The sequence below is a fragment of the Chelonia mydas genome, chromosome 1 (assembly GCF_015237465.2).
Source record: "Chelonia mydas isolate rCheMyd1 chromosome 1, rCheMyd1.pri.v2, whole genome shotgun sequence".
NCBI classification, from domain to species: Eukaryota; Metazoa; Chordata; order Testudines; family Cheloniidae; genus Chelonia; species Chelonia mydas.
The window spans coordinates 80,040,468-80,054,395 of record NC_057849.1 but is presented as its reverse complement, the minus strand read 5'-3'; the positions used below and the strand labels follow the sequence as shown (position 1 = coordinate 80,054,395).

The 13,928-nt window shown below is 43.3% G+C and overlaps 1 protein-coding gene across 26 annotated transcripts in view; it reads left to right on the top strand.

Annotated features, from left to right (window-relative positions):
* The window catches only part of MYCBP2 (MYC binding protein 2), a 418,792-nt gene that overhangs the window by 13,273 nt on the left and 391,591 nt on the right, over positions 1–13,928 (top strand). For all 26 annotated transcript variants that reach the window (XM_043534235.1, XM_043534264.1, XM_043534248.1 and 23 more), the window contains exon 2: positions 7,840–7,915. In XM_043534235.1, coding sequence (XP_043390170.1) covers positions 7,840–7,915 — 76 coding nt within the window. The remainder of the gene's footprint in view (positions 1–7,839; positions 7,916–13,928) is intronic.

The window sequence follows — 13,928 nt, the reverse complement described above, 5'->3', positions numbered from 1 at the left end:
ACAACTTTCCTTCCTTCCTTGTGGGAACTTTCCTTTCTTGAAGGAGCCTTTTTTCTTGGGTCATAACTAAATCCACAGGATTCAAGCATTGCCTTACTTGTTGGGAGTCCTCACCAGTTAGAGATGGCCATTTGCACTGTATCTGCTGCTTAAGGGATACTCAAGTGCTGTCCAAGGGCATGATCTGTTTATGATTCAAGAGTCATTTCAGGAAAGAGAGGGAGATAAGCTTAGACTCTCATGATGGAATGCTCCCTCTGACAGGCATCAGACCCAGACCTGTGCCCCTTCTTCCCCCCTTCCCCCATTCAGTGGTCATCAAGTGACCACAGTGTCCCATTACCTCTGAAGCTTGATTGTCCTCTTTAAAAAAAGAGAGATCTGCAAGTGATAGCATGAAGTTCTCTGTCAAGAGAAGCCCTAAATCTCCTCAGAAAGAAGTTGGGCCCTAAGAGACCTGCCATACTGGAAGTGCCACAAAAGGCATTGCTGAGGTTTCAAGGATTCTCTGTACTGAGGGTCCCTCTATATCTAAATCTAGCATTAGGTACCATATAAGCAGGATCAAGGTGCTAGGAGACTCCAGAGGCTCTGTGCTGAGGAAGATGGTACCAACTGTGACCTTCACTTCCTCATCGCTGCATATGGTACCCAGATCCATCAGTTAGCTGATACTGGCGCATTCTGCATCACTCTCAGTATCACAGGTTGCTGCTGCTGAGACTTGTCAGAGTTCTTCATAGAGCCACCCAGTACTGCAGGAATTCAAATTCTCCAGAGACCTGTTAATCTCTGACGAATCTGAGTTTTCATTCAGTGATGGAACACTGCCAATCCCATGACCTGCTTTATCCCTTGTGCCACATCACTCACAGGTACTGACTAGTTCCTTGCAAATGGACAACCTGCTACTCCATCATTGTCTGTCCCCCTTTTGGACTTTGGAGATGTGACAGACTCCCCAGGATGCAACCTGGAACTGGGGAACCGTTGTGCCCTCTTAACTCGCCAGCCTGGCTGCCTCTCTCAATGCTTTGCTAGTGACAACCAGCAAACCCCTCCAGGCACTGTTATCACTCAGCATAGCAGCATGTGGCACCCCACACCTGGCTAGATTTATTCCTGAGGGAATTCTGCGCCAAACAATTAAAAATTTGGCACCAAAATATTAAAAATTTTGCACACAGTATTTTAAAATTCTGCATGTTTTATTTGTCAAAATAACACAATATAATCACACCATTTTCAATAATTTGCTGAAAAGTACTTTGAAATAAATTACCAAAATAATAGAAAATGTGTTATTTTGTCAAAATAACACATGCAGAATTTTAACATTTTAAACTTTCTGGAGCAGAATTCCATCAGCAGTACTAGGGTTCTGTGTGGCGCAGTCTGGGTGCTGGCAAATCAGACCTGGGTTTATAATTGAAGTAATTTTGGACAGAAATTAGGGAGTGAGAAGAACTATTGTCTCCTGTTGCATTCTGGACCTCAAAGCACCACCCTGGAACCACATATGCACTCCTATCATATAATTATGATATATTTTATACAAAGCATGTCATGTAAGATATCCTGTGAAAGGCCATGATCTGCTGAAACCCATTGTTCCGTCAAAATATGTACATCAGAAGTGTTTTTTCTTGTATATGGTGTTGGGTATGTGATAGGAGAGCAATATCATCTGCAAAACCAGGTCTTCAGGGCATGAGAAGTGTCCATTTACTGCCTCTTGGCGTGTCTTCTGTTGTACACCGCATTACCCATTCGATGACAACGTTGGAGGATTGCAGACATGAGACACCCTGACGTACTCCTGTTTTGACTTCAAAACTGAGCTCGTGATCAACGCTGCATGTAAAGTTGAAATAGAAGCTTTTGATGACGATTATACGGAAAGGAATTCCATATGCCTGCAGAATGCGCTATAGGCTGGTCTTGTGAATGCTATCAAAAGCCTTCTCAAAGTCTATGAAATTTATGTAGAGTTGCCATTGCCATTCTAAGCACTGTTTTCTATTATGTTTTGTAGAGTGAAGATCTGGTCTGTGTATATCACCTTTCTGAAAACCGGCTTGCTCTTTTCTGAGAACACAATCAACTGCCTCTGATATATGATGGACTATGATCTTACACAACACTTTGCGTGGCACAGATAAAAGTGTGATACTATGCCAGTTATTACAATCACCGAGAGTTCCTTTCTTTGGTATCTTCCCTATAACCTCATTGGTCCACTCATTTGGCACTTTTTCCCTTTCCCAGACTGATATAAATAGAGGGGCCAGGATAGATGCTGCTAATTTAGGATTTACCTTGAACAATTCTGCATTCAAGTTATCCTTGCTAGGAGCTTTCCCATTTTTTAAGGATTTGATAGCTTGAATGATCTCTTCCTTAGTTGGGGTGTCTGTGCTGATATCAAGATCATCTTCTGCCTCCTGGATGTTTGCTTCCTCTTTAGGTGGCTCCCTGTTCAGCAATTCTTTGAAATGCTCTTTCCAGCGTATTTCTTGTTCTTTTTCAGTTGTTAATAGGTGTCCTTGTTTGTTCGTGATGAGTGTTTGTTGGTGTCTGCTGTTTACCACTGATAAGCCGCGTCATTTTGTATATGGTTCCTTGTTCACCACGAGCAGCTGCATTCTCTGCTTGTGTTGCCAGATGATCAATATAATGCCGTTTGTCCGCTCCTACAAGACGTTTGACCTCCCTGTGTGCCTTGCTATACTGCTCGTGATATTTGTCCTTTAGCTTCTGGGATTTTGTCTAAAACTTTTTTCTTCAGGGCTCGTCTGGTTTCTATGGTGTTCCATATGCTGCGTGTAATCCTCTTCTTCCTGTAGCCTAGACAGGCTTCACTGCTCTGTTTATAAATTGATGTTACTTTGTCCCACTTCTTGTTGTTTACCCTCCCCTCCATCAAGGTCTGCAAGTGCTTGAAACTTGTTCTTTAACTTCAGAACGAAGGCTTTTCTGTATTTCTGCTATTAACCTTCCATTAACACCCAACCTACTCACAGAGGACTCAGAAAATATTCTTTACCCCAACCCGAATGCTCTGTGACTCAAGGCTTGGTGCCTGATTGCCTGTTGGGGATAGAACTCTCCTGTTTTACAGAGATTCAAGAGGTTCTGTTGAATAGTAGAAAAGAATCCGCTAGAGAAAACTTATGGGCAGAAATGGAAGAGATTTTACCGTTAGTGTACCCTACAATACTTGTGGCACCTTAGAGACTAACCAATTTATTTGAGCATAAGCTTTCGTGAGCTACAGCTCACTTCATCGGATGCTCACGAAAGCTTATGCTCAAATAAATTGGTTAGTCTCTAAGGTGCCACAAGTACTCCTTTTTCTTTTTGCGAATACAGACTAACACGGCTGTTACTCTGAAACCTACAATACTTGTCTCCTACTGACTCTCACCTCTCAGAAATCCTAGAGTACCTTGTTGATTTGAAGAATACAGGCCTTTCTCTGAGCTCTGTTAAAGTTCATCTAGTGTCCGTCATGATGGTCAGTGCTCCAGTGGAGGGGTTTTGGTGTGATCATCCTGCAACTTCTGGGTTCATCAAAGGGTTATCTAACCTGTTTCCACATGTCAGGGAGCCCCCATCCTGGGATTTGGACTTCGTCATTAACTCTGATGCAACCTCCCTTTGAACTGCTGGCCATGTATTCGCTCTTATGCCCTAGTCAGGAACGCCGCTTTCTTGTTGACAGTCACCTCTGCTTGGAAAGTTGATGAGTTAGGGGCTTTGATGGCTACACTGTTTTCTTTAAAGACAAGGTACTCCTCTGGCCATATCAATGGTTCTGACCTGAGGTCATCTTGGATTTTTGTATCAATCAGGCTAGTCCTCTCCCAGTTTTTCACCATAAACATCATTAGACTAGGGACGATGACATCCTTCACAGCTTGGATGTTAGAAGGCTGTTGTCTTTCTGTTTAGACAGTACTAAACCCTTTCAGGCCCCTCTTCCGTTATTTGTTTTTGTCACAGATAGTTACAGGAGCACTGGTGCCCCCAGAGACTTTCTCCTCTGATACAAAGCTGCTAATATTCCATTCCCTTCTAAGTTCATTCCATCAGATTGCAGGCCACTTCTATTACCCTACTAAAGAACATTCCTATTTTCAGAAATCTGCAAAGCTTCCACATGGGCCTCCATCCACACATTTCTCAAAGCACTCTGCTCTAGTGCATGCATCTTGCAAAGATGCTGTGTTTGGGACTGCCATCTTCCAGTCAGTTTTAGATCCTTCTCCAAAGCACCCACCACCTCTGAGTACTACTTGGGAATCACCTGAAGTGGAGCATCCACAGGGACATGAAGTGGAGAAGGAAAGTTTATTTAACTTATACAGTGACTGGAGTTCTTCTTGATGTTTGTCCATATGAGTGCTCTACTTCCTGTTCTCCATCCCTTCTGCTTTGGAGTTGGGTTTCCATGGAACTTCTACAGTAGAGAAGTAACTGAGAACTGTTTGTCCATTACAAACCTATGTACCCCTAGTATGGGGCACAAGGATAGGTGTTTTAGCACTTGATCCACTCAGAATAGGGTGAGAGATGTAGCCTGGAACTGTAACTTTTCCATAATGTGAATTTTCTCCAGCTTGTCCTAACTCCACCCCTCATTCCTCATGGAGAGGACTCTGCAGGGTCTGGAGACTGATGGTCCTTTTGAAGACTCTGAAGTTCCCTTTCTGTTTGACAATAGGAGTTCCATATGTGCAGGATTCTTCCATGCACAAATCAGGAGGGAGATGATTGGGACCATTGTTGGTTGATTCGATAACCATTTAAAATAGCATTACTTGCATGATTTAAATAGACATTTGAATGAGGTGAGCCTCATCTAATTTTAATAATAATTGTGCCATGAACTGAAATAAGATGGAGTAGGGATGTTCAGCAGGCTTTGTTTTTCTTTAATTGCGGCCATTTTAGATGACGTTCTAATTTTCTTTCTTTACTTGTGTGAACAGTGTTTCTAAGCCCTACATGCCGATTTTAAAGAGACAATAATTTATTTGACTAGCTTTGCACATTTATGCAATATTGTTGCTATCAAAACAAATGAGAAAACTACTGTAAGCATCAATGTGAGCAGGCGTGTGTCCTTATTACTTAAAGAGCTGGATGCAACAATTGAGCCAGTTTTAATGAGAATTGAATTTGTATATTGAGTTTGGAAGAGAAGCTGTTGGAACAGCCAATTATGATTGTATATGGAATTAGGAAATAGATTCAGTAGCAGTAACTATCATTGTAATCAACGCTTAAACAAATTCACCACTTTACTAGCCTGAGCATACCTGGGGTCACTGCCAGCAAGATCCACTGAAGTACCTTGATAAGGAGTTTATCTTCTCATCCTAGCATCGAGCCAACAGCTGGGAACGTGAAGGTGGTGGAATTTTTAGTGGTTTCACTGGACCCTCCTTGGGGCTGCATATTTGGTATTTGTTCTGGCTAGAGGGTGTGCTACAAATTTTAGATGGCAACAACTTCTAATTGCTGGAAGAGAGAATATTCTCCTCTCTCTTTCTAGAGTTTGGCCGTTGTGAGCGGAGAGTGTAGCATGCAAAGGGTAGTTTCCAAGAAAGTGTGCTTCACAGCCTCATTCTTAATAAGGTATTTAATGCATCCTGATAAATGATCTCATCTTTGCTTTGTTGCCCATAGGGGAATCTTTTAATTATATATGAGTTCAGGATCCCTTAGCTTAATTATTCAACAGTCCTGTGCTCTAAATTGGGGGGCTTTTTATTAACAAAGAGCAGCATGAAAGAATGTTACATTGAGTATTGTAAGTGCCTAAGGACCTATTGCGTTAGGCAATGTATAGACACAGAAATAGATGGCACCTGCCCTAAGGAGCTTACAGTCTTAATAGAACAGACACACACACAGTGAACTATGTGATGGCAATAAATTTCATGTTAGTTTCATGACTTATTTTCTGGTAGGGAGTGGGGATGTTGAAAATGAATGGTGACTGAGACATGGTAGAGGGGGATGTGTAAAACAGACTGAGGGATGAAGAGGGTTGGAACAAACTGAGAGTCAGCGCAGGCCTGAAAAAGTGCAGTCAAAACTGTAGAAAATGCTCTGCATATCCTAAAGTCCTTGTGTTCACAGTTTCTGTAGCTGTTCCTACCAGTTGGAGTCTCTGGATGGTTTCTCCCTGCAGTTTTCCCCCCAAGGCCACATGGAGTGTGTGTGGCACCAGCCCAATATTTTAGCTCTAGTATCCCCAGAGTAATGATGTCTACCCTACAGGGTTCTGGGACCAAGGAATGGTGGGGGGAGGTTTGGCTCTGCCTGGGCCCCATTTTATTCTTTCTTCAGTGCAGCAGTCTCTGCTTTAGCTACTTCTGTAGTTTCTCCTACCAGCTGGAGTCTAGGGCTGGTCATGTATTTTCAGAGCCATCTTTCCTGTATGGAGGATTTGGATCTGACTTAAGTTAAATATTTTACTAAAAATGTACACGTTCTATCGTGACAGAAGTACAGAATGGCTGTGTCTGTACTGAGAATTTTTTGCAATTCTTTCTACCATTTGGCCTGCACAGTGCATCACCATCAGGGCTAACAATGGTGAAAATGCTAGTATAGAGAGTGAACAGATATTTTTCTTGAGGTGACATCTAAACCTACTTAGAAAGGGGAGAGAAGAGGCCATTGGTCCGGGAGCTCTGAGTCCCACTAGATTCAGTGGAATAGTGAAGTATAACTTAAATATCATTGATGAATTCTTTGCACCGTTAGCTATAGCAGGTGCTGATTGCTTTGGGAAGGTACCCATAAGTAAGGCTACGTTTTAGTCATGGGTATTTTTACTACAAGTCATGGGCAGGTCACGGGCAATATACAAAAAGTCACGGTCCGTGACCTGTCTGTGACTTGTACTATACCCCTGACTAAATCTTGGGAGTGCTGCAGGTGCTCGTTTGGGGGGGAGGGGAGGGGGCACACAGGTGCTGGGGGGTGGGGGGAGGATGGCCTGAGGGGGCAGGTGCTTGGGGGCGCTGTGGGTGCTGGGAGGCGCCACGGATGCTGGGGGAGTGCTGGGGGAGGGGGGCGCAGGTACTGGGAGGGGTGGTCTGGGGGGTGCCAAGAGTGCTGGAGGAGCAGTCAGGGGGAGGAGGGGCGCTGCAGGTGTGAGCAGCCTGGGACCCCCCACTGGTGCTGGGGGGAGTAGGCAGGGCTGGTAGGCGCCCTAGCTGGCTTCTAGGAAGTCGTGACATGTCCCTCCCTAAGTTCCTAGCTCCGCATGCTGCCAGCTCCGCAGCTCCTGTTGGCCGGGAACTGTGGCCAATGGGAGCTGAGCAGGCAGTGCCTGTGGGCAGAGGCAGCGCATGGAGCTAAGAGCTGAGGGAGGGACATTTTGCTGCTTCCAGGGAGCCCTCCCAAGGTAAACGCTGCCCAGACCCCTCATCCCCTCCCGCGCCCCAACTTCCAGCCCTGAGTCCCCTCCCACACCCAAACTCCTCCTGCCGCTCTTGGGAGGGCGGGCAGTGGCCCATGACTGTCCCGGCCGCGGCCGGTGTGTCTGGCCCAAGGGCTGCCTGAACTGCTGGGGCAGCGCCAGAGCCAGCTGCACAAGTCACGGAGATCCTGGAAAGTCATGGAATCTTGACAAACTCTCAGCTTTACCCATAAGGCTCTTGGAACGTTCATAGTTTGACCCCAGCAAACTCCTTCCAGGTGCTGCTGCTGTTTCCTGTGGGGGTGTGGTGGTAGAGGCAACAGGGCCAAGTATCTACTAAAACATTTTTCCAGTTAAAATTTAATGTTTAATGTTTAATGAATGTTTCACTTTTTCAGGAGTAAGAAAATCTTAAGCAAGAAAAAACTGAAAAGGAAACAGAAGACTAAACTGAAAGTGAAAACACGCAACAAGGTAAATGATGTGGATCCATATGTTTAATTTCAAATAGACCAAATATCTTTGCATTAACCAAAATAATTTCAGATGAGGGACAGATAAAGAAAAGAATGTTAACCAACGCAGTTATTTCTGTCATCTTTTTGAAGAAATAAAAACAATAGTGTTTGTATCCAGAGTGTACAATATGACTTTGGCTGCAAGCTTAGAGTTCTGCAATTGTTTGGTTCAGTGCATAATTTTATCAAAATTTATTTAGTAGTTATAGTGTTCAGTGTGAAATAACAGTAAATATTTTTGGAGAAATAGTTTATAAATTCGATTTCTTTCATACTTAGTTAAATAATCTGTTAGGTCATAAAGCTTGAAAATTTTACTGTATACATAACAGGACAACATTATTGTGTGAGGAGAGCTTTCCCCACATTTGCTGCTGGGAAGACAAGGCCCCCAAGCGTCTAATCAATTTGAAACCTACGCCTCAGCTATTAGGAGAGGCAGAATTTCAACACTTTGCCCTGTCCCCTTCTGTGGGAATCGGAGTTTGGTATAGACTCCTACCGCTTTCTCTCCCCCGTTGTTCACCAGTGATTGCCTCATGCTATCTTGAACAGCACATTAAGCTTTATAACACCATTTTATGCCGTTATCTCCATTTAGCTCTAAGCAGCACTAAATATGAGAAGATATTTGTAAATTTTACTCTGCTGCTTTGGAAAGCTACTGTTTGACCATTAGAGGCTGAGGATAGGGTACAACAGAGGATTGTCTAGTTATATGTTAAAGAGACAAGGTGGGTGAGGTTATATCTTTATTGGACCACCTTCCGTTGGTGAAAGAGACAAGCTTTTGAGCTCTTCAGACTTGAAGCTCTGTGGAGTTTGAAACCTTGTCTTTTCACCAACCAAATTGGTCCAATAAAAAATATTACCTCTCCCACCTGGTCACTCTCGTATTTGGGGACCAACATGGCTACAACAACAGTGCAAACAACAATAGTTATGTATTACAAAATATTAATCAAATTTTTAAAAAATTCAAAAACAAAAGGATTTGATGTATATTTAGTTTTATCTTTACTTATACCAAAACATTTAGTATTTAAATTAATATGATTAATTGAACATTGTTTTTGCTGAAATTTGCTCTTTCTAAAGAAGTTTTAAACTGTTCTGTATTCATGTGGACATGGAACTGGATCCCTTTGATTAACAAAAAATGGCTCAAATCAGGTAATGAAGATAGCACAGTAAAAAAACAGCAGTTAGAACTCCTGTATTTTCTACTCTGAAAGGCAATAGAATACCCCTGTAATGAACAGTTTACTACACGTCAATTCTCTACCTTGTCCGTGTCTACAAAGCCTACTGTAGGTACTCAGACTCCAGAAAGATGGGTTTGGAAGGACAAAACCAGAACAGTTTCTCTAGCTCAGAGCTCAGTCTTGTCTCCTTGGACACTTACCATACTGTTATGCTTAACTCAGCCTGGAGCTAATCTTCAGGACTGTTTCCTCCAGCAAATAGTTAGTTTACTCATATAAACTTAGTTAATTTCTAAACTATTTTCAGTTGTTTGGTAATTAGAGGGTAGCTTTTGCCTTCTTTCAGTTACCTTAGCAGGGCTCCTCCATTATCAGATTGGCTTCCAAGATAAAAGACAAAAGTAAGAAGTCTGAGTAGCACTATAGGATGTATTTGGTCTGTGAACATTTCTCAATCTCTCAAGAGCAGTTGGTGCTTTCTTTGAGTAGGACATCTCTTCAGCTCTGTACCTTACTTCCAGCAACAGACCAAGGCAGCCTTTTATTCCCTTGATGGTGGTTCAGCGAGGTCACTGTCAAACAGGAGGATGAATCTCAGACCTCTGCACTCCACAAAGCAGATTCCTTGGGCCCCTTTCTTGCTTCCATTACATTCAGTGGAAAGGCTTGGTACTTGAGGAAGTCATAGGTCATCTTGAAGGCTGTAGCTGCTTCTAATCCACTAGTACAGACTCTGCTCTAATTGACCCTCACAGTTTGCATCTGCCACCTAAGTGATTTGGTTTCCAATATTTTTTGTCTGTGTTTACAATAATTTTCATGTGAAGTGTTAAGCTGGCTTTGTCTTTGAGGCAGCAAAAGTTTTGTTCCTATGCCTCATTCCACTTTTTGTAATAAGGTACACAGATCCTTGATACTGGGGTCTCTGTAATATGCAGCCTTGGAGGCAGACAGGACTTTGTCAGTGAGTGGTATAAGAGGTCTGATTCCACATCTGAGAAGTCTGCCAGTTTTGTGTTTGCCTCTGCAGCTTGAGGAAGTCATGACATCAGCTCCTTGCTTCAGAGCACATTGAAAACAAAAACCCCCCAAAATTTTAAACCACCCCCCCCCCCCTTTAGTTGGCTTTAAATCTCCTGGCTCTCAGAATCTGTTTATTGGGACTGTCCATGTACTCCACTGCTGCTCCACATAGTTACTGGGATTCTCCAGGTACTCCACTGCTTATTCATGCAGAGTGCAGCATGTCAGACTACTAAGAAAGGAAACGCAAGATACTGCTGATTGAGTGCCTGGATGGAGACCTGCACTTGTTTCTGTGGAGACTCAGGCTAGAGCAGAGGTTCCTGCTGTATCCCCTTCCTTGAGCAGTGGTGCTCACAAGAAGCAATGGGAGAGTCCCATGAAGAAAATCTTCTGGGCTGGGTGCGGGTAGTAGGCCTCTTTTCCCTACACTCTGTGTAGGTTAAAGTGCAAAAAGTTTCCCACATAGCCATCAGACTTTTCTCTTGCAGTTCTGATGGAGCAACTGTCCATCTCCCCACTTCTTCTGCTGCAGTGGTGGGATGACACTGATAGAGACCCAGAAGAGAGAACAAGGAGAGCCTGCTAAATGGTCCCTCAGGCCTAATCCCTTCTCCCATTCTGTAGCATTTCCACCACCCAGTGACTCAGAGCTACTTTGTTTAAGTGATAGGTTTCAGAGTAGCAGTCGTGTTAGTCTGTATCCGCAAAAAGACCAGGAGTACTTGTGGCACATTAGAGACTAACAAATTTATTTGAGCATAAACTTTCGTGGGCTACAGCCCACTTCATTGGATGCATGTAGAAGAAAATACAGTAGGATGATTTTATATACACAGAGAACATGAAACAATGTATGTTCTTCACTGTCCAGCCTTTTCCTGGGCAATTCAAATATTAGAGGTCCATTGCCCCTGTAAGGGATCAAATATGCAACAGGAATATGCTATTTTAACTGGAGTTAACCAAACAGCTCAGTTTAACTGCAGCACTGGGTTAGTTTTGATTAAAGAATGAAACAAAGTTATTGAACTACAAAGAAGTAGATTTTAAGTGTGTACATGTATAATGTATTAAAGTCAGCAATGGTTACAAGAGTGATACAGAATAAGCACTTACTAGAAACTAAAACTTAGCAAATTAGACTTGTTTCAAAATAAGATCCTTATTACATGTTCCCAGCAACATAGCTGACTGAATTTTCAAGTTGGGATCTGCCTCCAAAGGGCTGGTTCATTTGTCATCTTAGGTGAAATAGCGAGAGGAGAGTCTGGTGTGTTTTTGCCCCTCACTTTTATAGTCCAGACTCCCTTGAAGTGGCTTTTCTGAGGATTACGTATCAAAGCAGATTATTCAAACAAGAAAGAAGGTTACCCTGTGCTCGCTCTTCTCCCCTCTGTATGCTGAAATGCAGATTTGCCTGGTCTCCCTCTTGCTGTCTCAAGGATCCTGTTTACTACTTATATGTAAATTGAAGGAAACGCACATTACTTCGTTTGTGATACACTTGCTTAACCATTCCTACCTAATCAGGGCTATGTGAGTTTGAGCATGCAGGGGAAATTTGTAACTTTACATATAATGTTGCAGCATACATTTCACCATGATATTATTGACCTGCGAGTTATTAGTTTTCAAGTGATACCCTCACAAGCCATATTTTGTACAAAGATTATTGTACAAAGTAGTGTGTAAGATGTGAATACATGGGTGTATTCAGTCACAAAGGTTTTCCACTCTCCAGGGAGCTTGTAAATTGATCTCCACCTGAGGAGGATGGTTACGGGAAACATTTTTTTTAAAAGAGGGATGTGGGAGGTCTCAGTGCTCAGATTCCTAATCACACCAACAAGAAGCACAAACCTGCTCTGGACCGATCTGCCTGAGATGGATAGAAAAGGGAGGAGTAAGACCAGCTGACAAAGAGCATGGGAAGAAAAAAGACCCCCCTCATCCACATTGTCTTCTGAGGAATCTGTGGATACCTCAGGGAGGTGCTCTAAGAGACACAAAGCGGAATCTGCTTCCCACAAGAAAGATTAATTTTGATACTCTTCTTGGGAGAGGGTCACCTCTTAGATTCTGTTCTATAGATCATAAAGAGGAGGTGGTTCAGGACAAACTTCTTCCCACTGATTATTTTATCACTGTACTTAAGACAGTATCTATATTGGGTTTGCTTCTACAGGAAATCCCTATAAGAGAGGAGAAGGAAAGCCAGTCTAATAGAGAAAGTGAGACCACTAAGCAATATAACCTTTCTGGTTCCAGACTAGAACAATATAGCTATGTAAATCCTCCCGGTCAAAAAAATTATCAAAGAGGAAAGGGAGCTTACATGCAAGACCAAAATGCAGAGCGGCATTGCCAAATAGTGCTACAATGTGCCCCAATCCAAAATCAAATATGGTCTCCTTTCCTTATGTTGATGCTCTTTTCCTTCTAGTCCAACACAACCAGTCTTTCAGATGGAGATCTATTGCCAAAGGACCTCACAGATTAGGAGAATAGAATCAGACAAGAAAAATTTTGAGGCCTTGTCTGCTGCCTCAGTTTGTTTTGCAAAGGAATTCTGGCATGGATTGACAATCTGAAATACCTCTGAAGCATAGAAAGGCTTTTAAATTAGTTGCATCTCTGAAAAAAGATGTCTTTAGAAGCAGACTTCATATTTGACACCTCCCTTGTTGCCCTCTGGTACTCAGCTAGAGCCAAGACGTGATACAGTAACTCCTCACTTAAGGTTGTAGTTATGTTCCTGAAAAATGTGACTTTAAGCGAAACAATGTTAAGTGAATCCAATTTCCCCATAAGAATTAATGTAAATAAGAGAGGTTAGGTTCCAGGGAAATTTTTTTCACCAGACAAAAGACTAATATATATTATCTCTCTCTCTCCTCTCTCTCACACACTCACACACACAGTATAAGTTTTAAACAATTTAATACTGGTACACAGCGATGATGATTGTGAAGCTTGGTTGAGGTGGTGAAGTCAAAGGGTGGGATATTTCCCAGGGAATGCCTTACTGCTAAATGATGAACTAGCAATGGGCTGAGCCCTCAAAGCTTAACTCGTTGTTAATGTAGCCTCACACTCTACAAGGCAGCACGAATGGAGGGAGGGGAGACAGCATGGCAGACAGAGACACACACCGTGTGTGTGTGTGAGATGCGCATTTCCCCTTTAAATACGCTGACTCCACTCTTAAGTACACTGCCTTGTTAAGTAGATCAGCAAGCTGAGACTGCAGCTACTGCCAGGAAGCTCCCTCCCTCCTGAGCCCTGTCCTGTGTCCCTCCTGCTCTATGGAAGATGGTGTAAGCGGGGTGCAGGAGCAGAGGTGAGGGTGACACCCTGACATTAGCCCCTCTTTTCTCCCTTCCTGCCGGCACAGCAAGCAGGAGGCTCGGGGAGCAGCTCCAAGGCAGAGGGCAGGAGCAGCACATGACAGTGTGGGGAGGGACAGCTGAACTGCTGGCAATTGATGGCCTGCTGGGCAGCTGCCGCACAGGGAACTTAGGGGAGTGGAGAGCTGATATGGGGGCTGCCGGTGCACACTGGTTCCAAGCCCCCACCAGCTAGCTCCAGTGGGCTGCTCTTCCTGCAAGCAATGGACAAAGCAGGCGGCTGCCAAACGAAGTTATAAGGGAGCATTGCACAACTTTAAATGAGCATGTTCCCTAATTGTTCAGCAACGAAACAACGTTAATCGGGACGACTTTAAGTGAGGAGTTACTG